We start from the raw sequence: 27,351 nt of genomic DNA, 5'->3' as shown, positions 1-27,351 counted from the left end.
CCAGATGCCTTTGGGAAGCTAGCTAGTAGGACCCAAGCGCATAAAAACCTCTCTGCTCCTGTGGCTTCCAGCAACTGGCATTGAGAAGCATTTATGCCTCTGACTGCGTGTTGGCAGCCCTACTTGGAGATGCCATTGGGAACTGAACTTGGGGGCCATCTGAACGCAAGGCAGATGCTCCACCACTGAGCTGAAGGTAGTGCCTTTGCTGGTTATTAGAAGAAAAAGAAGGAAAAACAAATTTGAGGGTACAGTCTAGCATTAAGCACTTTAATATCCACTGATTCCAAAAGGAGGGATTTCGACAGCATGCGTTTCAAGTCTCCCCTTCTCCAGCTGCATTATCACAGATCTTTCAGCACACTAATCACATGCTGGCTTTTGGAGCCTTGAGCATTTTGGTATTCCTGACCCTAGACGCTGCCACCACGAGTGGGTCCACCAGGCACTTAGAGATGAGAGGGTATTTGAAAGCTCTCTTCCAGATTGCCTCTGGCTCAGAAGCTTCCTAGGGGGCGGGGGGTGGAAGCAGAGAATCTCAGACCAATCTGAGGAATATGAAGGGGGCCGAAACACAGCATTGCAAGCTCTCCTCAGATCAGCTCCAGCCTAGGAATTTCCCAGAAAAGGGGACGGGGGGGTGGGAAATCAGAGGGAACATCCCAAGCCAATCTGATAGTTCGGGAAAATACATTACAAGCCACTTATAGGAGAGCTACATATTCCATCATTTTTCAAGCTTTGCCGCCTAACGATGCAGAATGCCTGGATGATGAGGGAGGGAGAGAAGGAAAGGACAATCTTCTTCCCCTCTTCTTTCTTCTGCTCATACCATTTCTGCTCTGGGCACCTTTAGATGGAGCTAGTCAGGGGAGCTGTTGTGGACAAGCAGGGGAGGCCAGTAATTCTCCGGGGCTTGCAAAGCTCACTTCTTATTAGGTGATCTTTCACAAGCTCTGCAGCTCGTATCCAAGTCCTGAACTTGGGGGAACTTTTCTGCCACTTCTAACCACATGATATTATAGATTTCCACTTGTCTTTGCATGCAGCAGGAGGATGTAAACATTCTCTTTCTTCCAGGCTAACTTCACAATGGTGCAAGATGCAGGAAGAGAAATAATAATAATAAGGGCACAGTATACTCCATGAAGAATCTTTGCATCCAGACAAATGATGGTAGCAAATGTTACAGCTTCCAGAAAACCACAAACTTCTTGTGTACTTGAGAGTGTAGGAGATTAAACAAACAAACAAAAACCACTCAAGGAATTCCAAAAGGAAAGGCTGAATATACTGATCTGGTTGTCTGCATTGTCCTATAAGAAAAGAAAAAGAGAGGCTCATGTGTAAAGAAAGGGGGGAAATTCCATTAAGTTTGCATTTATAATTCACTCTTTCCAAAATACAGTGGTGCCTCGCAAGACGAATTTAATTCGTTCCGCGAGTCAATTCGTTTTGCGAAAAATTCGTCTTGCAAATCGCGGTTTCCCATAGGAATGCATTGAAATTTCTTTTTTTGCCCATAGGAACGCATTAATTAAATTTCAGCGCATTCCTACGGGAAACCGTGATTCGCAAGATGAATTTTTCGCAAAATGAATTCGTCTTGCGAGTCACCATCAGATCGCATGATGCATTCGTCTTGTGAAAAATTTGTCTTGCAGGGCATTCGTCTTGCGAGGTACCACTGTAATACAAAAACAGAAACACAGTCATCCTTTGAAATTCTCTTAATTTTTCAGGGTATATCTCAAAGTAATGTGTACAGAAAGGCATATAAATGCTGGCCATTCGCTTGAACAACAAGGTTTTAATTTGATTTGCATATACTAGGGTGAAGTATGCATGCAAATGCATTATCTTAGGGAAAACCAGTGGGGGAGGGTTTCTGGGGGGACGCAGGTGTACACATACTCCTAAACATTTTGTGAATCTAAGTTTGGCCTCATTGAGGGGCAATATTTCAATATGAGTAGGAAAATGAGAGTACCCCAAAACATATTTTTTTTAAGAGGGGGAAGCACTGGGGGAAACTGATTTGCAAAAATGAGTCCATTAGGCAAAATTGCATCCCCAAAAGTGTGCATTAGGAGAAATTCACACAGTTATAAACAACTAATTAAAACCTTTTTAAAACAATTAAAACCAACGATAAGCTAAAAAGTCAGACTAGAACACATGTCAATGTTCTCCATGTCTGGGCACACTTGCCTAAAGAAAAATGGTTTTAACAGGCACCAAAGAGAGCACATTGAAAGCACTTCTGAAGTGCGGGTTCTGTGACACTAAAATATCAGTTTATTACAAATGAGGGGAAAGCATTATGTGGCACTTGTAATGGTGCCGGCTCTGCAGATTGAAGGGGCTGAGTGAGCATATATGGGCAAGGTGAACTTTCATGTACTGTAAATTGGCCCCAAACTGTTAGACGAGAACAGATGAAATTGTGTGTGCAAAGTGGGACTAGGTGAGATCGTGTACAGGTTATGTATACTAGGAGAAACCTGGGTGAAAACACACACATAAAATTTCCTGCAGGTGAACTGAACGTAAATCTCGAAAAATCTGAAATTGTCAAGATTCATTTGTCCCAAAACAGGGATCCCATTTTACCCTTGGCATCGACTCCAGTGGATTAAGGGTCTGTCACAGGTTTCACGTTTGAGTCGTTCATACAATACAGGCTGCTCTCTTCATCCCCAGGTACCTGATAAGACGAAAGCATCTATTAGGTCCCAACTTATTTATTTATCATGGTTATCTGTCGCTTTTATGGCCCTGGAGAAAGGAGAGGCCCGGAAGATGCACAAATAGGGAAAACAAAACAAAACTGTTATACAATGAAGTCCTCATGTGACAGGGAACAGCACCATCTCGTGGCTTAAAGAGGCTTGCTTTACTTTCCTCACCATAGAGTCCATACAAGCCTTAGATGTCTTGGACTGCAACTCCCATCAGTCCCAGGCAGGAAAACCTGTGCTCACTGAGGGTGATGGGAGTTGCAGTCCAAAACTTCTGGAAGGCAAAAGCTTGTCAAACGGCTGGTCCACACCAATATGATCTGCCTAGAACTGTAGTTGTTATTAGTATGGATAAAGGTAAAGGGACCCCTGACCATTAGGTCCAGTCGTGACCGACTCTGGGGTTGCGCGCTCATCTCACATTATTGGCCGAGGGAGCCGGCGTACAGCTTCCAGGTCATGTGGCCAGCATGACAAAGCCGCTTCTGGCAAACCAGAGCAGCACATGGAAACGCCGTTTACCTTCCCGCTGTAGCGGTTCCTATTTATCTACTTGCATTTTTATGTGCTTTCGAACTGCTAGGTTGGCAGGAGCTGGGACCAAGCAACGGGAGCTCACCCCGTCACAGGGATTCGAACCGCCGACCTTCTGATCAGCAAGCCCTAGGCTCAGTGGTTTCACCACAGCGCCACCTGGGTCCCTATTAGTATGGATAAGAATGGATAATAAGAACAACAATCTACATATTTATTTAGTTTTGTTTACTGGATAACCTGCAATATGGACCGAGTTTGGTCATATTTTTGGTAAAGGGAGAATTTTGTATCAGAGCAAATTTATTTATTTATTATTCCACTGTTTAACCACAAATGGCTCCCAGAGTGGCTTACGTGTGATGGAAGCAAGACAGTCCCTACCACATAACACAAAGAAAAAGGAACAGGGAGGGAAGAGGAAAATCAAAATCAAAATTCAGGCACCAATTTCCAAACAGTTCTTATAATAACCAGCTGGTCCAGTTTAGGGGCAGAGGTTTAGCAGGAACATGTGCTACATCTGTCTATTGCAGGGGGTCAGCAAACTTTTTCAGTTTCACTGTCCCTCAGATCTTGTGGGGGGCCGGACTATATTTTGAAAAAAAATATGAACCAATTCCTATGCCCCACCAATAACCCAGGGATGCATTTTAAACAAAAGGGCACATTCTACTTATGTAAAAACATCAGGCAGGCCCCACAAATAACCCAGAGATGCATTTTAAATAAAAGGACACATTCTACTCATGTAAAAACATGCTGATTCCCAGATTGTCCGTGGGCCGGATTTAGAAGGTGCATAGCTGCCAAGTTTTCCCTTTTCTCGCGAGGAAGCCTATTCAGCATAATGGAATTTCCCTTTAAAAAAGGGATAACTTGGCAGCTATGAGAAGGTGATTGGGCCGCATCCGGCCCCCGGGCCTTAGTTTGGAAACCCCTGGCCTATTGCATAATCTAGCATTGCTCCAGATAAGATTTGACTTGCATTACATCAAAGATGGGAACCTGTGGGCCTCCAGATTTTGTTGGACCACAAATTCCATTATCCCTGGTTATCGGCCAGGCTGGCTGGGACTGATGGGAGTTTGAATCCAGCAACATCTGGAGAGTTACAGCTTTCCCCAGCCTGTGCTAGATGCCCCATGTTCCAAATACTCAACGAGACAAAAGCTTATTCCACACTTTAGAGTTGTGGATCAAGTCAGCTGAATCAAACTCTGCAAAGACAGAATCCTTCAGGTGTCTGGTCACTTACTTCCCAGTAAACATTATCCTCAAAGCAGTTTTCATCTGTGGGGTCTCCAAAGAAAGGCAGTTTCAAAATGCCACCTGAAGGAAAGATAACAGAGCACAGAGTTCATTCTATTATTATTATTTTTTATTTAATTTATATACCACTTCTGTGCCAAAATGGCTTCTAAGTGGTTAACAACTGCTTAAGGGTCCCGGGCCCTAAGGAAGCCAGATTATCCTCCACCAGGGCCAGGGCCTTTTCAGTGATGGCACCGACCTGGTGGAATTCTCTTGTCCCATGAGACTAGGGCCCTGCAGGACTTGATCTCCTTCTGCAGGGCCTGTTATTCCGCCTGGCCTTCAATTTAGCCTGATCCTTCATTTCTTCTTCCATTCCCTTTTTATATGAAGAAACCCTACTGGGTCCCCACATTTAAATTCTTCCCTGGTCTCCTTGCTGGCCTTAGCAGGACTAACTTGGCCAGTTAGCCCTGATGATGTTACATTTATGCTGTATTTTAAGCTGGTTTTTAAGTCATTTTTAATCAATGTTTTATATTTGTTGTTAGTTAGGTTTCTAAACCGGGAAGGGTGAGGTATAAATAAACTAATAATAATAATAATAATAATAATAATAATAATAATAATAATAATAATAACAACAACAACAACAACACACGGATTATGAAAACAGCTTTAATTCAAAAATAAAAGAGAGCCCCAGTTAAAAAGCATGACAATTAAAACAGTTAAAAAATAATTAAAGCAACATGACACACATCTCAGGGCAAAATGGTTTTTCATTAGCCCCCTGATTGCAGTTTGGTGGGACAGGCCAACTACGAAACAGGGATGCGGCAGAAATTTGATTCAGTTTCATTTGATTCATTCAAAGGCACAACTGCCCTTTCAGAAACAATGAATCGAATCGCAGCTATCCTTAAGGATTTGCAGTTACCTGAATTTGGCGATCTAGTTTTTCAGCCAGTGTTTACAAACATGCAGACATACCGGTACTAGGGGACTAGATAGAACTGAACATATTAGTGAAAAAAAATGTATTTTATTAGGGGGTATACTGCTGGCCAGGGTCAAAACTGCAAAAAGAAAGAAAGAAAGAAAGAGTGCTCATGAGATGAGTAATGCCTCAAGAAACTAATTTTGGGCCCAAGACTGTTTGAGGAGTGACAGGTAACAGTAAACATTGGAAACATTGCAAATAGTTTTTTTTTTTAAAAAAATACCCCAACGTGCCACAAGATGGCAGTAGTGAAACACCACAAAGAAACACGAGGCTAAAATTGTAGGCAGTTGCTGGGAAAACAGGATGGTGGCGCAGGCTGGACTTTGAATACCAAGGAAGCAGATCAAAGCCTGATCTGACAACCTGGGCTCCCTGGATCAGTCACATAAAACAAAGACCATATAACACTGGCCCTGAAAGACCTACATTGGCTCCCAATACGTTTCTGATCACAATTCAAAGTGTTGGTGCTGACCTTTAAAGCCTTAAACAGCCTCAGCCCAGATGCCTGAGGGAGCATCTCCACCCCCATCGTTCTGCCCAGACACTGAGGTCCAGCTCCGAGGGCCTTCTGGCAGTTCCCTCATTGCAAGAAGTGAAGTTACAGGGAACCAGGCAGAGGGCCTTCTCGGTGGTGGCGCCTGCCCTGTGGAACACCCCCACACACACAGATGTCAAGGAAATAAACAACTACCTGACTTTTAGAAGACGTCTGAAGGCAGCCCTGTTTATCAAAGTTTTTAATGTTTGATGTTTTATCATGTTTTTAATATTCTGCTGGGAGCCGCCCAGAGTGGCTGGGGAGGCCCGGCCAGATGGGTGGGATATAAGTATTATTTATTTATTTATTTATTTTATTATCATTATACAGGTGGCATTCCTGTTTGGCAGATCAGAAAGAGACGAAAAGACTAATGCAACACACAGCCTGAATTCCAAGTGAAAATGGAAAGGGACATTTGGACTCAATCATGACTGACATTCTCCAGAGTCTTGGGCAGAGGGGCCCTTCCCATAATAATAATAACAACAACAACAACAATAATAACAACAACAATAATAATAATTTATTTATACCCCGCCCATCTGGCTGGGTTTCCCCAGCCACTGTGGGCGGCTTCCAACAAAAATATTAGAATACACTAATTTCTTAAAGATTAAAAGCTTCCCTAAACATGCCATCACCATAGCTGCCAAGTACCCCGTTTTCCCCAGGAAACCCCCGTTTTTACTTACCTTTTCCCGGTGGTCCCCCGTATCACTTCGTCTCCTGTTTTTCTCCGTTATTTTCTCCTACCGGCGGCCATCTTTTTTCTTTCCGATTTGCCCTTCTATGGGCACCAAAAATGGCCGCCGCCGGCTTCAAAAGTCGCATCTACGCATGTCCGGAAGTGCATAGACGCGACTTCCAGTGTCGGCGGCAGCCATTTTTGGTGCCCATAGATGGGCGGAGTGACACCGGAAGTTGCGTCGACGCACTTCCTGACATGCGTACAAGCGACTTTTGAAGCCGGCGGCAGCCATTTTTGGTGCCCATAGAAGGGCAAAGCGACACCAGAAGTTACGTCGACGCAACTTCCGGTGTCACACGGCTGCTGGTCCCGGATTCTGCAGTCCGGGACTTGGAAGGTAAGGCCATCACTCGCTTCCTGATTCTTCTCATTGGAAATGCTGAGGATTGAACCCTGGGGCCGTCAGCATGCAAAGCTGTGGGTCTACCACGCACCTACAATGGCCCCTCCTGCCAAGGCCATGCCCAGTGATACAGCGATGCCAGCTGCCTGGAAGCCGCCTTGGACGCTGGGCGTTCTGTGGCTGAAGTCTCCCGTGAAGTCAAAAGCACGGATGAGCCTGCACGGAAGGAAAGTGTTATAAGAATTTTAACATCATATATATAATAAATGTTCATAAATGTACCAAGCAAACACATACATAAAAATATGAACCACATGTCTGAAACCCACAGAAAAAGTCCTGAAACCATTTTGTCTTCCCCCAAATTATCTCAAATATTTCTCTGCAAGGTGGAAGGAAATGGGAAGCCTCCCCGTTGTCTTTTTGTTCACAAATCCTGCCTCAAGGGCACATTTAAGATACGAATAGGGTGAGCCTGTGACCTGGATTCAGGAATTAAGTAGTTATCATAACAAAAGAGGGGCCAGGATGCTCAGGTAATCCAATCAGGTATCCTAGCAGACAGGAAATGTACGTTTTGGGGGGTGGTCTTGGGCTCCAGGGTGGGCAGTTCAAAAGTCCATATAATGGCTTGCACACCTTTGTTCTGGGTCCTCCTCCTCTCTCCTGCGTGTGGGGGGAGCACCCTGTTGCAACAGTTTTAATAAAGATCAGGCTTACTAGCTGCTTTGGTTCTCAATATTCTCTGGTTGGCCTCTGTTATTTTCTCCTACCGTTGGAGAACCTACAAAGTACTCTATAAGGGCTCTTGTGTACCCCATATGGGAAAGGGGGCAGTTTTTGTTTACAACAGAAGCAACAGAGGAAAGGAAGGGGAGTCAGGCTTTCCCACATGTTCAGAGAGAGCAACCCAAAGTCCTATCAGAAGCGTTTTGTCAAAGCAAAGTTCATACTTTCCTCAGAACAGTGAGCTTTTTGTTAACACATGACGCAGGGGCGTAGCAAGGGAGGGGCGTTCGGGGCGCTCCACCCCGGGCAGTGCGCGATCCCGAGGGCGCCATGTTGGCTGCCCCCAGAATGCGCGCCCCGCCCCGCGGGCAATGCCCCGCCTCCAATATGTGCGCCCCGCCCCCAAAACATGTGTCCCGCCCCTGAATGTGTGCCAGCCCCACCCCTGCCTGCTCTCCGCCCCTGGTGGCAGAGCATGAAGCTACGCCACTGACGTGATGATTCGGTTACACTTCAATCAGGGCTCAGAAATCCCAGGCCCCTTTGGCCTTTTTGCCTGGCCCTTGTGCCACACCCCATACCAGCCCTACTTTGTTTCGACTTGGCTGAACTGCACCCTTGAACTCTGATAATACCTCTTTCCATCACAGGGGGGGGGGATAAGAGAGGTGAGTGTGCGTTGAAAACTAGCCTGCTGTACTAGGGTTAAATTTGCATTTGTTGCTCCGCCCACATTTGCCTCTGGCCCTGCTACCACTAGCATACGGCCCTAGGAAGATTACCCTGAATGGAATGTGGCTCTTGAGTTGAAAAAGTCTTCCAGCTTCTGCTAAGTAACAAGCATTAGAACGAAAATAAAAATGCAGCTGAATCACCGCCATAGAGTCAAGTTCTATACCCCCTTCATCCCCCACCCCAAACAAAATACACCACCCTTCAGAGATGCTCACCCTTCTGTCCCGTAGACTCCTTCAGTCGCAGCGGCAGCCGTGACGGCCCCCACAATGCCTCCAATCAGTCCTGGCATCCCATGTAGGTTGTGGATACCGCACGTGTCTTGAATACGCAGCTTGGACTCCAGGAAAGGCTGAGAAGAACAAAGCAGAACCTGAAATATAGTGTTGCGGTGTGGGGTGCTCCTGTTCAGCCATGACCCTCTTCTAGAATACTCCACATAGCTGCCAAGTCTCCCGTTTCCCCGGGAAATCCCCGTTTTTCCAGCTGTTCCTAGCTGAAAAAACGGATTTTTTTTTGTTTATTCCCGGTTTATTCTGGCACGGCAGCCATTTTGGAACTGGGCGGAGCATGCTCAGAAGTGACTTTTGATGCTGCTCTGCCCAGTTCCAAAATGGCTGCAGTGTGACTTCTGGCGCGGCGGCCATTTTGGAACTGGGCAGAGCAGCATAAAAAGCCACTTCTGAGCATGCTCCGCCCAGTTCCAAAATGGCGGCAGCGCTACTTCCGGTCTGCTATTTCTGGCCCAGTCCCTTATTTCTCTGACAGCAACTTGGCAGGTATGATACTCCATTCCATGGCCACCACCACACACTGGTTTTCTGTTCCCAAATAGTCAGCCAGTGACTGCTCAGTTAGCTGTTTCAAGGTTCCCTCTCCCTTAGGATGCTTATCTTTTTTAATAAAAAAAAGTTGTGTTTCAGCAAACCTCGAGGTTCCCTCAAGCCTACCAGTACCACCTGCTTGTGGTGAAGGTGCTGCTCTGGCTACACAGGGATTCGTACCTGTGCGCTGCCCCACCACCACACCACCAACTGTTATTGGACTGCAGCTCCCATCATCCTTCACCACTGGTCATTCTGGCGAGGACTGATGGGAGATGTAGTCCAACGACATCTGGGTTCTCCGTGCCTAGTGCAGGGTAGAGGTTAGGCACTAGGAAACCCAGGTTCAGATCCCCACTTGGCTAAGAAGCTCACGGTGGGACTTGGGATCTCTCAGCCTAACCATCCTCACAGGCTTGTTGTGAGAATCAAATGGAGGGGGAGGAGAGCCATGTATTCTGCCTTGAGCTCCATGGAAGGAAGCCAAGATACAAACATAGTGAAGAAATAAATAGGCACCAAAGCTTCTACGCATTGCCGAGGGCTCTGGAACATATTATACCGTAGATCTATGGCGGGCAGAATATTGGAGATTTCCAATCCACAAGTGCAATTGACCAAAGGATCGTGTCACTTGTGGGACATTTCACAAGCTGCCAATAATATAGTGGCATATGCAGAAGTGCAGGGTCCTTACATGATAGTCACAGCCATGCTCCCTCACACCCACAATTACAGAAGCCTCTAAAATGATACAATAATCTGATAATTGTGCAATAATAATAAGGAATGTGTTGCAACATAGGAGCCGACTCGTAGGGGCCAAGGCAGTTTCACCCCCCTCAATTTTCAGAGGAAGTTTGGCTCCGCCTCAGCTCTTTGCAACATTGCATTGCACACACACACACACCATCACCAGGAGAAGATGGCGCCTCTGCATTGCAATGATCACTGCAGATCTCCATGTGTTGCCTTTAAGCTAGATCTACTGTTTTCTGTACATGTACACGGGCAAATGATTTGGAATGCTCCAAAATCTTCTTTCGGAGTGACTCAAGTTATGCTTTCCCCGAAGTTCATTGTACGAATAGAACTTGTACTCGATTCTCTTGAAACAGAAGCACCTTGTGTTTTCAGTGTTCCTAGATGCTTAGCTTTGGAGTGTACGGAGAAACTCCCCCCTCAGTGTTCTTCCCGCAAGTCTTCTCCAGGGTGCTTAGCCGCCAAGTATCCCGTTTTTCGCGGGAAACCCCCGGATTTTAATCCGTTTCCCACTGTTCTCCCGAATGGAGAAAAATCCCAGAAATCCCCCGGATTTCCTACCTGCCGGGGAGCCTCCATTTTGGGTGCTGCTCTGCCCATGTGTGGGCACCAGAAATAGGGCAGAGCGGCACCGGAAGTCGCTTCTACGCATGCCCGGTGGCCATCTTGTTGGTGGCTGCATGGCGGCGGCCGTCACCAAGATGGCCGCCAGGCATGTGTAAAAGCGAGTTCCAGTGTCGCTCTGCCCTATTTCCGGTGCCTACACATGGTCAGAGCAGCCCCGGAAGTTGCTTCTACGCAACTTCCAGTGCCACGCTGCTGCTGTTCCCGCATTTTTCAGCGGGAGACTTGGCAGGTATGCCAGAGTGGCCCTTGGAGCCAATCCTCTGCAGCTGACTCGCCTCCTTTCACTCTGATTGGCTCCAATCAGCACAGAGGGGGAGAAGACTTCTTCTCAGTGGCTAAAATGCTCCCCTCTCATGCTGATTGGGTGCCTCCAAGACACTGGAGACAGGTTACTGCTGCAGAAATGGTAATGGGTCATTAACCCTCTTGCAACCTTGGACTGCCACGGTGCCCTATGGAGTCAAAGCAGACACTAAAAGACTCAGAGGTGCCCTTACCGTGAAGTAGACAAACCCAATGGTAGACACAATGCCACAGATAAACCCAACAATGAGGGAGCCGTATGCGGTCAACATCATTTCTGCCGCAGTGCCCACAGCAACGCCGCCTGCCAGGGTGGCATTCTGGATGTGGACCTGCACAAAACAGAAAATTCAGTATTCAATAATAATAATAATAATAATTTTATTATTTGTACCCTGACCATAGCTGCCAAGTCTCCCGTATTCCCCGGGAAAGCCCCGTTTTTCCAGCTGTTCCCATCCGAAAAAACGGGTTTTTTTTTGTTTTTTCCCGGTTTATTCTGGCACGGCAGCCATTTTGGAATTGGAAGCGACTTTTGATGCTGCTTTGCCCAGTTCCAAAATGGCTGCAGCGTGACTTCTGGTGTGACGACCATTTTGGAACAGGGCAGAGCAGCATCAAAAGTAGCTTCTGAGCATGCTCCGCTCAGTTCCAAAATGGTGGCAGCGCTACTTCCGGTCTTCTACTTCCGGTCCAGTCCCTTATTTCTCAGGCCGGAACTTGGCAGCTATGACCCTGACCATCTGGCTGTGTTCATGAAAGAACCTTAAGGACCACCATTTATAGCACAGGACTTCCTGTTTACTGCGGTGCAATGAGGTCTCACATTTTGGACTCCCAACTCCCATCATCCCTGATGGTTGTCCACTGCTGGCTGGGGCTGATGGGAGCTGGAGTCCAGCAACATCTGAGCGGCCATGGGTTCCCCACCCCTGTTTTACAAGGGATGGAAGTGAAACTCACATCCTTTATCTCTCACATGCTGGTACGTACAATCTTAGGATGTGTACATTATACTTCTGAAGTACAAGCGAAGCACCTTTTACCCCTCAGAGAATTCTGGGCACTGTACTTTACCCATCACAGCTACAATTCCTGGCAATTATTAAAGAAATTACAGGGCCCGGAATTCTTTGAGGGAAGGAATGTGCTTGGAATGTGCTTTAAAGGTACAGTCGTACCTTGGTTTTTGAACAGGCTAGTTCTCAAATGTTTTGGCTCCCAAACGATTGAAACCTGGAAGTGAGTGTTACCAGTTTTCAAACGTTCTTTTGGAAGACGAACGAACAACGGGGCTTCCGCAGCTTCTGATTGGCTGCTGGAGCTGCGCTTTGGTTTCTGAACGTTTTGGAAGTCGAATGCCATCTACCTCCCCTTGTCTCAGTTGCCCCTGCTGTTTGCTAGCGCTTTTCTCCTGGACATTTGTGGGTTAGCATCAACTAATTTTTTTACTCAGAACAGACCCCATTGAAATGAATGGACCTAAGTTAGGCCATTAATTTCAATAGGTCTACCCTGAGTAAAATTTAATTAGCTATAACCATATGTTTACTTATGATTGCACATATTGTTTGTTTTTTAAAATGGCAGCTGAAATTGGAGCCTTCGCAGTTCATGGATCTTCGACAGCCACCTTCACTGAATTGTTTTCGGTGCCTGATAAAATGCTGGTGTATAATATGTAGTCTGGACATGTGGTTTTAATAAGGATAAGTGTTTTATTAGAGCATGGTGCTGATAACGGCAAGGTTGCAGGTTCGATCCCCATATGGGACGGCTGCATATTCCTGCATTGCAGGTGTTTGGACTAGATCATGGGTAGGCAAACTAAGGCCCAGGGGCTGGATTCAGCCCAATCACCTTCTAAATCTGGCCCATGGATGGTCCAGGAATCAGCGTGTTTTTACATGCGTAGAATGTGTCCTTTAATTTAAAATGCATCTCTGGGTTATTTGTTGGGCATAGGAATTTGTTCATTTTTCTTTTTCCCAAAAATATAGTCCGGCCCCCGACAAGGTCTGAGGGACAGTGGACCGGCCCCCTGCTAAAAAAGTTTGCTGACCCCTGGACTAGATCATGGGTAGGCAACCTAAGGCCCAGGGGCTGGATCCGTCCCAATCTCCTTCTAAATCCAGCCCACAGATGATCCAGGAATCAGCGTGTTTTTACATGAGTAGAATGTGTGCTTTTATTTAAAATGCATCTCTGGGTTATTTTTGAGGCATAGGAATTTGTTCTTTTTCTTTTTTCAAAATATAGTCCGCCCCCCGCCCCCACAAGGTCTGTGGGACAGTGGACCGGCCCCTGCTGAAAAAGTTCGCTGACCCTTGGACTATATGATCCTCGGGGTCCCTTCTAACTTTACAATTCTGTGATATGATTTCATTTTATATTTTAATTTCTTTTATATAACTTGATTTCTTATGTTTGTTTTTATGTTTTTTAATCACCATTTTAGATCACATTTTGTAAATCCCTGGGAGGAATTTTATTCTAGTAAGTGACACATAAATGTTGTTAAATAGGATAAATAAACTGAGGTGTGCCCAGACTGTCAGTAGGGGGTGGGTTCGGGTGCACACTGAGAAACTGAGCTTTGTGCAGTTAAAGTGGATTAAAGTGCTTGGGTGACCTCAAAAAATCACTTAACGACAACAACAACTTTTGTGGTTAGGAAAGTGTTGGGGGAACGGGTTGAAAAATGTATGATGAGCCAATGATTCACAGGATATAAACACTGCAGAAGCAAATCGGGATGAATAGTCATTGTCATATATAGCCTACCAGGAAATGAATAAGAATGAAAGTTATAACCTAACCATGTGAGCTTTCTTCAAGCAAATCAGGATGACAGCTCAATGAGCATGTCATGCAGAGGATTCTGATCAGCTTAAGTAACAGAATTCCAAGCCTTGGATCACGCCTAGCCAACGCCCATCAGACCCAGCCAGTATAGTCAAGGATCAGGGATGATGGAGGTTGCAGTTGGAAGAATATCTGGAGGGGGACCACCTTGGCTACCCAAGGAATGTGAGAAGGCCTGTAGCTCAATGGCAGAGCACATGTTTGTTCTCCAACTTTGTAGAGTTCAGTTACCTATCAGCATAGCTGCCAAGTTTTCCCTTTTCTCACGAGGAAGCCTATTCAGCATAAGGGAATTTCCCTTAAAAAGGGGATAACTTGGCAGCTATGTATCAGGCGTTAGAATCAAAGTCACAGAATCAAATAATTGTAGCGTCAGAAGGGACCAGTGTGCTGCCCCTACTGCTTATGGCTGTGGGATGTAGTCCACTGGAGCAGTCAAATGCAACATTCCTTGTTTGCCTAGAGTGGACACAGACAGAGGGATCTTGAACCAACCTGTTGAACTTCCTGTTACACCTGGTCTGGAGCATCCCCCCCCCCTGCATGTGACCAGGTAGGTGGGCGTGACCCTGACAGACCCCACAAAAGTTCCAGTCATGCAGGAATCCTCCTCTTTTGATGCCTTTTCTTCTCTTGGACTGCATTGCTGGCTCACTGCTGGCTCTCTGCCAGCAGCACATGGTCCAATCCTTACAAGGATGTAAGCCACACTGTATCTGTATCTGTAAGCTAAAGCCTGCCTTCAGGGATCCAACTGTGAACTGAATGTGAGTAAACTTCCTACTTTTAAAAGAAGCTTCTTGTGTCTTTATTCTTTTTAGGAGGGATAAAAGGGTACTTACCAGGAACAGAACCCAATCTGAACAAAGCCAGATTGGATTGCTTAAGTAAAGAGATTCAAACGAATCTACCAACTAGCTCCCTGCTATGTATTTCAGGGGTCAGCAAACTTTTTCAGCAGGGGGCCGGCCCACTGTCCCTCAGACCTTGTTGGGGGCCGGACTATGTTTTGGGGGGGGGAAATGAACGAATTCTTATACCCCACAAATAACCCAAGAGATGCATTTTAAATAAAAGGACACATTCTACTCATGTAAAAACATGCTGATTCCCGGACCATCCGCGGGCTGGATTTAGAAGGCGATTGGGCCTCATCCGGCCCCGGGGCCTTAGTTTGGGGACCCCTGTATTGGGGAATGTCGCTCTGCTGCTGACTCACAAGCGTGAGTTAGGAAGGATACGATGAAATCAATATATCCTCTCCTAGTATCTACAACATTCCCACAATGGCACCCATGAAAGGTCTCAATAAATGTCCTTTCAAAAATCCACAGAGTATGAGAGGTTATTTGCTCTTCCTGCTCAGTTCCTGCTTGCACTGACTCAGTCCCTCCTAGGCTGAACACGCCTCCTCAGACATATTCAGATTCCATTGGATACCAGGATTAGGCACCTACCTACCCTCTCTTCCTTTCTGAAAAAAGGAGACATGCAAAGAGGTTCTCTCTGTGGGCAAACGTGGCAGTGCCTGGTGCTATGGGATTTGCTCCACCAGCTTCAAAAGCTTGGTGACCTTGCCCTACATCTGCACTGAAATAACCTCAAGATTAGAAAGACCTCTCTCTGAATCCTTGGAGAGTTGTTGACAGTCTGAGCAGACAATAGTGGACTGTAGACGGTCTCAGTATAATGGAGTTTCCTGCATTCAGTAGGCTATACTCTTATCAAGGGAAAGCGACGCTCCTCCTCTTCCTCTTCAGAACCCAATTCTGTCTACTGTACTTGGTTCCATTGATTATCCTTCTGTTCTTTATTTTCCACTGGTGCCAGCTGCATGGCTGAAGAGATAAGCCTTCTCAGCTAAAAGGCACACTGAATAGTGGCTTGCCTCTTCAACATTTAGCGGAAAGTGTTAGCATCCCCCCCCTTGCTTTTTCATAATGACCATGGGCGGTCCTTGGAAAAGTGGTTTCAAATCACTACACCCAAGAATTTTGGAAACCTTTAATTTCTCTGCAGCTCCCCCCCCAAATAATTACTTGCCAGAGGCGTGTGTGGATGTGCATCTCCCTATAGTTCCTATGAGTCCATAAAACACATGGAGCAAAGAAAGGAGCGTACTTATGTACCCCATGCTATTGGTGGCAATGTGAAGATCATCAGTCTTTGCTCACCATGTTCAGCTTGCCTTTCTTCTGCAACAAGCTCGAGAAGGCCACAGTTGTGAGGACACAGGCCGCCAGAGAGCAATAGGTGTTGATGGCAGCTCGGTGCTGGGCATCTCCATGATCAGAAATGGCAGAGTTGAAACTGGGCCAGTACATCCATAGAAATAAGGTGCCTGGAGGAGGAGGAGGAGGAGGAGGAGGAGGAGGAGGAGGAGGAGGAGGAGGAGGAGGAAAGAACTAATTTGCATTATAAGATCAACAGAAGCATCTAGATCAGTGGTTCCCAACCTTTTTGGTATGTCAACCCACAAATCCAATTTACTTAGGTTCATGACCCATTCATTTGTTGTAACATGAATTTGGGGCTGTAGTTCTTCTTTGCCACCAGCGAGTGGTCCCCAAGTGTTAAAATATAAGGCTCAAGCCTTGGCCAGTGGTCAGTTGCAAGTGTCAACACAGTGTTATATAATATGCCAACGAAAGGAAAAGTTGTAAGACATACTCATCGTGCTAGTTAAGGATTGCAACCAATAACTTTTTCTCTTGCTTACTTATAAAACCCATGACCTGAACTGGCTTCACGACCTGCTTGCAGGTCACAATCCACAGGTTGGGAATGCTGATCTAGAACACTGTTTTTTATTTATGAATCACCTTCTGTATTAATCACAAGGTGACTCACGATCATACAATAAAGCCAAACCATGTTTATGAAATAGTACAGGACAGCAATCCTGAAGCCATTTTGTCTCTCCCAAATTGACCAAAAATATTTCTCTGCAAGGAGAAAGGAAATGGGAAAGCCTCCCCATTGTCTTTTGCTTACAAATCCTGTCTTAAGGGTGTATTTGTGCATGAACAGGGTGAGCCTGTGACCTGGATTCAGGAACTAAGCATTTAGCATCTCAAAAGGAATGGCTAGACTGCCCAGGTAAAGCAATCAGTGACCATTATTAGGTATCCTGGCAAACAGGATTTCTGCTGTAGACTGCCTTCTGTGATGTATTTCTGCTGTAGACCGCCTCCTTTTATGATGTACATATGATGTTTTGGGGGTTGGTCTTGGGCTACAGGGTGGGAAATTTCAAAAGTCCACATAAGGGCTTGCACACCATTGTTCAAGGTTCTCCCTTCTGTGTGTGGGGAGTTGCAACAGTTTAATAAGGATCAGGCTTACTGGCCACTTTGCTTCTCAGTATACTCTGGTTGGCGTCTGTTATTTTCTCCTACCGATAGGTGACTCACTCAAGGACTCTATACGGGCTCTTGGATACCCCATAAGAGAAAAGGAGCAGTTTTTTCTATAACACACCGCTGATGTAGAACATGCTAACATTGAGCCTTGTGAGCTGACAAAGAAGCATGCTGTCATCTGCGGACCATTTCATTGTTCAGTCTGTCTCTGAGCTCCTTTGGCAGGATTAAGGATGGAGAGAAGGGACATTCTTCTCATTAGCAACTGGGGCCAATCTTCCCTAAGCCTGGCCACCCTGCAAGCTGAAGGCGGAAAGCATCAAAAACTAAAGGCAAATCTTACCAATCATAGAGAAGAGATCTGAGTGGTAGACAGAACCCTGTTTATCTTTGGTCTGCTCCAAGTTGGGCCGATACAAAATGGCGGTCACCACCAGCCCAAAGTAAGCGCCAAATGTGTGAATAGTCATGGACCCACCAGCATCTTTCACCTGCAGTGATGGGAGAGAACAAGGGTCAGTCTAGGGAAGGAACGGGAGGGTTGCCATGACTGTCCCACAAGCAGCTAGACCACAATGAGAAAATCCCCTCAGAGAGCAACAATTCTCAAAGCGGTCTGACAATCCAATCCCTTTTCACAGAGAACTCTGGGGATTGTAGTTCTGTGAGGGGAATAAAGGCCTCCTAATCACTCTCAGAACCCATACCAAACTACAGCTCCCAGGATTATTTGGGAGAAGCCATGACTGTTAAAAGTGTTTTAAATGTGTGGTGTTTTAAATGCATGCCCTCCAACATTTCCAGGCCAAAAACTGGGATGCGCATCTTCCAGGCTGCGCTCCCAGGTGAGTCACGTGACCAGTGCAAGAGTACACAGCCAAAAAACCTCACATTTTGGGGCTCCGTGATCTCATGAGATATCGCGATCTCACGTGTTTTCAGGTGCCGTGCTCTCACGCGAGAGCACAGAGCCCCAAAATGGGGTGTTCCCATTTAATCGGGGCAGTTGTGTGGTATGTAAACAGGCGAATGTGGCCTGTGATCTTGGCAACAGTGGAAGCTTTCCTCCAATGCAGTCAAGGCACCCTCCTCAAGCTCAGGACCACAACAGAAGTCAAAGGCTTAAAGCTCCCCAACACCCTTCTTTTTTGCCAGAGTCCAGATCTAGATTGGGGGAGGACTGTGTCCACTCACCCTTTAAAACAAACACTATTTGTGCAATTGCTAATCCAATGAGTGGTGTTTTATCCAGTTTGGTTCTGAGCTTGGCACACAAAAACAGCATTTTTGTGAATGTTATGTGGGAAAATACTGTATAGGAAACTAATTTGGCTTTCCATTTATGGAGTCAATTCATTGTAATCTTATTTGGTGCAACTGATATGAATTTGGCAACCAAGTAATATTTCCCAGCACTTGCAACATTGGTGGGCCTGAGTGAAGCCCAAGGCTGTCCTTGCATCCCACACAGTGACCAAAAAAATCTATTTTTGAGCTTGCCTACCTCAGGGCACAGTCCAATTCCTCTATCTGATGGTCTGAGGAATGTCTTCCTCTGGGGGCCTTTACACACCATTGCCCTACTTGCGCAATCACATTCCACAAAGGCCAGGACTGACTCCAGGTTTTTGTGTGTTTTGGATAAGAGACCTGCGCTGGGCAGGTCTTAAAGATTAAAGCTCCCCAACACCCCCCCTTTTTTGCCAGAGTCCAGATCTAGATTGGGGGAGGCCTGTGCCCACTCACCCTTTAAAACAACTACCGTATATTCTGGCGTATAAGACGACTGGGCGACTTTTGAGAAGATTTCTTGGGTTAAATATTTCTTGGGTCTTATATGCAGGAATATACAGTACTATTGTGCAATTGCTAATCCCATTATGTCCCTCAAGCAGTTTTCCTTTCATCCCTCCCACAGGTGGGTTACTTGGCTGGTTGGCTGGGGCCCCACTCTGCCCCCTGCTAGTCGCTCTGCTCCATCTGCACTATACATTTAAAGCAGCATCATACACAGTCATAGCTTCCCCCAAAAAATCCTGGGAAATGTAGCTGGTTAAGGCTGCTGAGAGTTGGAAGGAAATCCCCTATTGTCAGGATGCTGTCAGCGGCTCCCGGCTGGTTGCCCAGGAAAGTATAAAGACAAGGAAACGTTTCATACAGTCCTTTTTTATTCCATACTTTACAGGGAGAGGCTATAGAACCCAGCCTCTTGGATAACGGCGTGGTCCTGAGTCAATCTCCACTCCCCTTCTCTCCCACTTCTTCATTCGTCATCTCTTCTACGGGTGCTGATAAATGCCCTCTGTCTTTGAGCTCTTTGCTCTCCTACTTTTAAGGCACGCCAACTTCTGGGAGATGGTGGGTCTGGAATGCTTTCTAGTGATAACGTGCCAGCCAGCTGCGGCTGCAGCCCTGCCTGCTCCTCCTCTCCCATGATTTCCCAGCTTCCCCCCTCATCTGCCTCTGAGCTGCGACCTCCCTCCACCCCCTTGTTGTAAATCTGTACTGTCTTCCTCTTCCTCCTCCCTGGAAGGGTCAGGATGGGGAGGCGGTCTCCACCATTGCTCTTGTGCCCAGTCCATGACACCTATTCTCCTTACAGAGCAGTGGAGGACTTTGGGCTTTCAGATTTCAGTGGCGCCCTATGAAATACCAAAATTTGGTGCCTCCCCCTGCTTCTCGCCTTCCTTTGTTTGTCACTGTTACAATGTCTCTGCAAGCCTACAACTAGGCTTGGCGCCCAGTGCGGGTGAACCAGCCACGCTGCCCCAAATCCACTTGTGTGCAGAGCTGTATTTCTCAAAGTTTCCTGGGAAGAAGAATTAATTGTGAAACCACTTGAGCACTAGTAAGTGTCTGTGGACTCAGCTACATTGGCAAAGAAAAAGTGCCTTGTATGTGCATAATAACACTGTGACACCAGGTGGCGCTGTGGAGTTCCTTTTTTGCCACCCGATTTCTCATACAAAGTTTACGACGCGTTTAACTGAAACGCTTCTTGGATGTGTCTAGATCCAGCCTCTCTCTCTCTCTCTCTCTCTCTCTCTCTGTGTGTGTGTGTGTGTGTGTGTGTGAAAGTTGAACAGCCTTACATGGAGCAGGTCCAATAGGATGTATTCATTAACGGAGAAGAGAGTCACTTGAAACAATGTCATGATCAGCAGCTGCACAGGACTGATTTTGCCCAGGACGGCACCAAAGGCGATGCAGACAGAACCCACACAGAAATCTGCACCAATCATGCTGAGAGGAAGAAGAGGAAGGTTAGAAACGAAGCACATTTATGTATATACTGTACTGTATATCAAAACCTGTATAAACCAGTGTACTTCCACGTTGAATCCCCAGATGTTGTTGGACCAGTAGCAGATCATGTGTTGGGTGGCAGGCAGGCATGGTGCAAGCAGACCCGCGGGAGCCCTGGGTGGGCTGTACCGTGTCATTTTCACCACACCATTGTCCTTCTGCCTCTAATTCCACCCATAGGACTGACTGGAGATCAGGCAAGCGCCACTGCCTCGCTATGCCACCGGCTACTGCGTTGGATCACAACTCCCATCATCCTGACCATTAGCTGAGCTGGCTACGGTGATGATGGGAGTTGTAGTCCAACATCTGGGACCCAAGGATGAAGCAAAGCTGGTATAAACGGAATCCCTTCCATACCAGGAGGCCCTCAAGAGTCACAGGGAGGACAGCAACACCACCCGTGGATCTTCCATCTTTCCTGGTCTCCTTTTGCCTCTCCTTCACTTTCTTTCCTATTATTTGTTTTCTAAATGCCTGTTTTAAAGTGTAGATTCCTTGCGGCAGGTTCCTGTATTTCTGACTTAACTGACCCTGTGGTGGTATGCTACAGAGATATAGTAAATAACAGCTGGGCCATTGGCCTGATTCAACTGGCTTGTCTTATGTTCTTCTGACTATTCAGACTCTTAATACCATATTTTAATGCTCCAAGCATTCATTTTGTCCTATTAAGAATTCTGTGAAACTCAAAAGCTTCCATATCTTTCTGGTTCCCTATAGGGCGAAAGGATTCCATCTCACTCGCCAGCCCTCCTTCCCTGTGTGTATCTTTACATTCAAATACAACAAACTGGTTCTTTTCACCAGTGTATCACACTAACCTTATAGTCCAGCCAAGAAATACGCCCCCCCCTCCACCCACCCCAGCCAGGTTCCATACGTGCAAACTTACCTTTCCACTCCAATGAGTATCTTCCCGTTCTCAAAGGTATGAAACCAGCCCTGAACCAGGAGAGCCCACTGGATCCCAAAGGCGGCAAGGAGGAAGTTGAATGCGACAGCTCCAAAACCGTAGCGTTGAAGAAATGTCATGAGGAACCCAAAGCCCACAAAAATCATCACATGAACATCTTGGAAAGCTGCATTAAAGAAAGAAATTTCATCATTAACATTGGTTCAAAAACATGTGTTCAATAGAATAAGAAAACAAGAAGAACATAACGTTTAGATAAGATTGGAAAGCGTTTATTGTCAAGGATATAAACAACTACCTGACTTTTAGAAGACATCTGAAGGCAGCCCTGTTTAGGGAAGTTTTTAATGTTTGATGTTTTATTGTGTTTTAAATTTTTAATATTTTGTTAGGAGTGGCTGGGGAAACCCAGTCAGATGGGCACAGTACAAATAAATTATTATTATTATTATTATTATTATTATTATTATTATTATTATTTATTGTTACTTCCACTTTGCCTGGGGAAACCCAATCTTTAGCGCTCAGTCAGAGCAAATATTAATTGGGTTTTCCCTGTTTTCCCTGTGGGTTAAACCACAGAGCCTAGGGCTTGCCAATCAGAAGGTCGGCAGTTCGAATCCCTGCAACGGGGTGAGCTCCCGTTGCTTGGTACCAGCTCCTGCCAACCTAGCAGTTCGAAAGCACGTCAAAGTGCAAGTAGATAAATAGGTACCGCTACAGTGGGAAGGTAAACGGCGTTTCCATGTGCTGCTCTGGTTCGCCAGAAGCGGCTTAGTCATGCTGGCCACATGACCTGGAAGCTGTACGCCAGCTCCCTCAGCCAATAATGCCAGATGAGCAGCGCAACCCCAGAGTCGGGCACGACTGGACCTAATGGTCAGGGGTCCCTTTACCTTTACCTTAAAGCTAAATGGTAGGGTTTCCCTAGGAAAGGAGCAGGGCAAGATGAAAACAGCTTGGACCTATTCTTCAAAATTTCAGGTCAAGTGGAAAAACTCACAGGACAAGCAGAAGTGTGGATGAGAATTCTGTGTTCTTCCTGTCCAGCTTCTTCAGAGTGATCCTAGGAGCCAACCCTCAGTGTTTGACTCACTTCCTTTCACACTGATTGGTTCCAATCAGCACAAAGGTTTGAGAAGACTTCTTCTCAGTTGCTTAAAGCTTCCCATTCATGCTGATTGGGTGAATGGAGGCAGGAACCCTGCTGCATAAAGAGTAATGGGCCTTCAGCTCATTGCAGCACCTCTGTCTAAGGATCCCTATCTCAGCAATGGGTTCAAAGTGTTGGAGCTGACCTTTAAAGCCCTAAACAGCCTCGGCACAGTATACCTGAAGGAGCGTCTCCACCCGCATTGTTCAGCCTGGACACTGAGGTCCAGCTCTGAGGGCCTTCTGGCGGTTCCCTCACTGTGTGAAGTTACAGGGAACCAGGCAGAGGGCCTTTTCAGTAGTGGCACCCGCCCTGTGGAACGCCCTCCCACCAGATGTCAAGGAAATAAACAGGGCTGTCTCGAGCAGGTCGGGCGCCCTGGCGCTGAGATCGCTCCGGCGTCCCTGCCCTCGCAGCGCGCAGCACGGCTTCCGCGCGGCTTCGCCGTGCAGCGCCCCCCCCCCCCCCCGTCGGCCTGGCACCCCGTGCCACCGGGACTGCACCTAGAGCCGGGCCTGGAAATAAACAACTACCTGACTTTTAGAAGACACCTGGAGGCAGCCCTGTTTAGGGAAGTTTTTAATGTTTAGAGTTTTATTCTGTTTTTAATGCTCTGTTGAAAGCCGCCCAGAGTGGGTGGGGAAGCCCAGGCAGATGAGCAGGGTATAAATAATATATTTTTATTTTTACTTGAAAGCCAGCAGATTTGTGAAACCCCAAACTATGGACTTCTCATTCAGAAACTGCTAGAAGAGACCGGAAACATCCTGTTATTTGATGTTGCCATTGACATATCGTGTGTGTGTGTTTGTGTGTGTGTGTGTTTGTGACAAAATTATTAAAATGTATCACACACCGATATACTGGCCGTTTGCACTACACAAGGTACACAGCGCACAGCAATCCCCCCCCCCCTTGGGCTTCTGCAACTCTGTCTGCATTACGAAACAAGTTTATACATTTCCAGCCACTTGCCATCCATCATGTCCTCGAGATAGAAATCAGCTCCAGTGATGTAAAATGACACTTGGCAATTATCAGTGGTCCAGGAGTTCCTTAGGCTGCTGAGTAAGACCAAGATGAGGGTTATGTTTCCTCCATCATTTGGCCTGGGAATTCCCACCATACACAAACAAGTAAACTTGCATGAATCAGCCCATATTCTGCCCTCATGCATTTAAAAGGCATATGCACTGTGGCTTATTTACTTGCATTTCTAATCTGTCCCATCCCTAAGAAATGGAACATGAATCACTGGGCTAAGCATATATTCATATATTCCTGTTCAGAATGGAAAGAAGCAGAAGTCCCAGTAAAGGAAGAATGGATACAAAAACTTATGGAATATGCAGAAATGGCAAAACTCACCGGAAGAATAAGAAATCAAGATAACAAACTTTTTATAAAAGAATGGAAATGGTTTATTCAATATTTACAGATAAGCTGCAAACAGATAAAAGCATTGGCAGGATTATTATTGTAATAACCTGCAGTTTTGTAAGAGTTTATATTTAAAGTAGATACCGGTAATTAAATGAATTTGGATATGCAGAAGGTATTAAAAAACAAATTTAAGGAACCGCAGAAAGAGGTGGGTGGAGGAAGTCAAACTTTGAAATGTTAAAATGATTGTAAAATGTATGAAATGTATAAATTTGAAAAGTATGAATAAAAACTTTTAAAAAAGGAATGGATGCACAGCTGGCAAATCAGCTGAAGCTAGAAAGCACACACTTTGTGCTCCCAAGATCATCTGTGCTTCCTCTTCCATGGGGGATTTAATGGTGGGAATTGGTAAGAGATATATTAATCATATTTAATCCTCTAGAGACCTGCATGTGTGTGTTAATAACAAAGGGAAATGGCAGCAAGCCTGTATTCCAAAGTGAGGGGCTTTAGCAGTGTCTCTGATGGGGAGAAAACTTCATTCTTATCCTTAGGCAGAATGGCAAAGCATGGGAATATGCTGTTAAACCTTATTTATTCCATTTCGCTGTGAAAAGCAGCTGAGCCCCTTTCTACCCCTCCTGCAATGAAGCAGACCACACACTGAAGTAAGTTTAAAATACTTTACTTACATATTTGATGTCACAGTCCTGCATTATTATATGCAGGCATATGAGTAAAAAAAAAAGCAGTAAGATAGCTTCAGACAGGTGTCTGGAGCTGGGAGCTATTGAGAGACACATGCTGCTTCCATAGCTACATCGTAAAGAAAGGGGAATGGGAAAAGAAGATAAGGTATACAGCATTTCCTCCCCCACTGGGGGTGAGGGGACATGACTTAACTGAACCTTCTCTAGAAATTAGAACTCTGTGGTCCTTGACCCCTTTCATATACTAGCAATCATGCAAAATCTGACTGCAAAATCTCCCAGTGATCTGGCCAAGTAGGATCTGTAGCCCCCAGAAACAGCCCAGAACAGTAAAGGGGGAGTCAGGCCTTTGTGGGAGACTGGCGGAGATCTGTCCCCCAGAAAGGGAGCTTGGCCTCCGAAGCAGAGGCATAACAACCTCCAAGACCCTGGAAGTGATGGCAGCAATGCCCTATCTATTCCAGCATCCTGTTCTCACAGTGACCAACTCCAACTGGGTGCCCATGGGGAACCCTCAGGCAGGATCTGAGCAGAAGATCACTCTCCCCTCCTGTGGTTTCCAGCAACTGGTATTCAGAAGCATCACAAAAAGTATGTGAAAGATGTACCTCAAGGCTGTCAGAGGAAGGGCAAAGGGTTGTTCAATGAATCCCATTAAATCTTGCCTTGTTTTCGCTGATGTTTGCTTCTGCTACCAGACAGGCTGGATCTACCAATGTATTTAGAGGAGGCTGGTCAAAGTTAACCTGCAGAGGTGGAATGGATGGTAGCAGGACCAAGCAGGATTGAATTCCCCAAGAACATGGGTAGGCAAACTAAGGCCCAGGGGCCGGATCCAGCCCAATTGCCTTCTAAATCCAACCCGCAGACGGTCCGGGAATCAGCATGTTTTTACATGAGTAGAATGTGTGCTTTTATTTAAAATGCACCTCTGTGTTATTTGTGGGGCATAGGAATTTGTTCTTTTCTCCTTTTTTCAAAATATAGTCCGGCCCCCCACAAGGTCTGAGAGACACTGGACCGGACCCCTGCTGAAAAAGTTTGCTGACCCCTGCCCAAGAGGATAATTTTTTTTATAAAAGAATGGGAAAATTTTACAAGTTATCTAGGAGACCACTGTTAGTTGATGGAAGCAAGAGCAGGATTTTGACACACTTGTAGTGTAAAAAATATTATGGACCATATGGTTCAATATAAAAACTGGAGTACAGACTAATGTGCAGTTGTAGTTGTTTTAAAACAAGACCCCATGGACGGGATGGGGGGAAGTCGTGAGATTTGGAGAATCTCCACATATAGTATTTCTTTATTGATGTGTGATTATTTGTATTTTTTATTTGTAAAATTAATACCGGTAAAATGTTTTGTTTTGTTGTTTTTTTAAAAAAAGAATTCCCCATTCATGAGCTGATGGGCAGTGGGCGCTGACCAGCTTTTTTTAGGTACATGAAAGATTTCCACACAGGGAGCTCTCTCGTACACCCAGACCCAACAGCACTGGACTCCCCACAAGGTGGTACAGTCCTTTCTGCAGGGATTGGCTGTGTAAGCAGGCAATCCAGCCGCTTTTCTACCAGTCCCACACTTGATGTACTGTAACATTTGAAGCCAACAGCTGGGATAGTTCTGTCGATAGAGCTTGAGACTCTTAATCTCAGGGTCATGGGTTCAAGCCCCACATTGGGCAAAAGATTCCTGCATCACAGGGGGTTGGATTAGATGACCCTGGTGTTCCCTTCCAACGCTATGAATCTATGAACAGTCATGGCACCCCCTCTTCTTGGGGAGGGGGAAACTTCCTGGGATTGCTTTGGGAACTTGTGTGATTTAGAGGCAAAGTTAAAATGTGTCAGTTAAATTTCAAGTTAGTACAATAAGTACAGAAAGAATAAAGTAAGCGTTGTCTGGTCTCCTAGCAGAATACAAAGGAATGTTAATCCTATGCAAAAGTGGAGGAGGAGAGAGATAAAATTGTACGTCAACAGGAAACAGGATTGTCCAGTTTGGATTGTATCCCTTAACCGACACAAATGAAGAACTTTGGCAGCTGAGTCAATCATAACCAGCATATTTTATCCCTAATATAATATATTTATGTAGACTCCCAGAAGGAGAACATGTTGTAACGCTACTACTGCCATCAGTAGAGGCAGTTTAATGATTAAACAGTGTCTGGCTTAATCCAGGATTTCTGCTGAAGTAACGGTGAGACTGAGCAGCTAAGCTTTCCAGGGACTGAGGGAACTAGCTGAGATTCTCATCTCAAACTCGTGTTTAATGAAGTGAGGTGTTTTGTTTATGAAACCCAAGTGAAGAGCGTGTGATTTTTCCCCAAGCACCTCGCATCGGAACTCTGTTAATATCAATGCCACTGTAAAAGTCCTGGGTGAGTGGGAGCGTTTGAGGGAGGCTGCGTAATAGGGGAAAAAAACACCCAGGCTCTGCCGTGCTCCCAAAGCGGTGGCAGTTCATGAATGAGGCAAGACATCCAGTGACATCATAC

The 27,351-nt window shown here is 45.9% G+C and overlaps 1 protein-coding gene across 1 annotated transcript in view; it reads right to left on the bottom strand.

The window, feature by feature from the left end:
- Nucleotides 1-241: 241 nt before the first annotated feature.
- The window catches only part of RHCG (Rh family C glycoprotein), a 33,868-nt gene continuing 6,758 nt past the window's right edge, over nucleotides 242-27,351 (bottom strand). Inside the window, exons 2-11 of the mRNA XM_035131747.3 lie at nucleotides 21,579-21,765; nucleotides 20,470-20,620; nucleotides 17,721-17,868; nucleotides 16,190-16,356; nucleotides 11,345-11,482; nucleotides 8,850-8,986; nucleotides 7,262-7,386; nucleotides 4,534-4,607; nucleotides 2,614-2,707; nucleotides 242-1,316 (exon numbers count right to left, since the gene is read on the bottom strand). Coding sequence (XP_034987638.3) covers nucleotides 2,636-2,707; nucleotides 4,534-4,607; nucleotides 7,262-7,386; nucleotides 8,850-8,986; nucleotides 11,345-11,482; nucleotides 16,190-16,356; nucleotides 17,721-17,868; nucleotides 20,470-20,620; nucleotides 21,579-21,765 — 1,199 coding nt within the window. The 3' untranslated portion in view covers nucleotides 242-1,316; nucleotides 2,614-2,635. The remainder of the gene's footprint in view (nucleotides 1,317-2,613; nucleotides 2,708-4,533; nucleotides 4,608-7,261; nucleotides 7,387-8,849; nucleotides 8,987-11,344; nucleotides 11,483-16,189; nucleotides 16,357-17,720; nucleotides 17,869-20,469; nucleotides 20,621-21,578; nucleotides 21,766-27,351) is intronic.

This window comes from Zootoca vivipara, chromosome 13, assembly GCF_965207765.1.
Source record: "Zootoca vivipara chromosome 13, rZooViv2.hap1.1, whole genome shotgun sequence".
Classification (NCBI taxonomy): domain Eukaryota; kingdom Metazoa; phylum Chordata; class Lepidosauria; order Squamata; family Lacertidae; genus Zootoca; species Zootoca vivipara.
The sequence above is the reverse complement of the archived record's forward strand: the minus strand, read 5'-3'. Positions and strand labels throughout refer to the sequence as shown.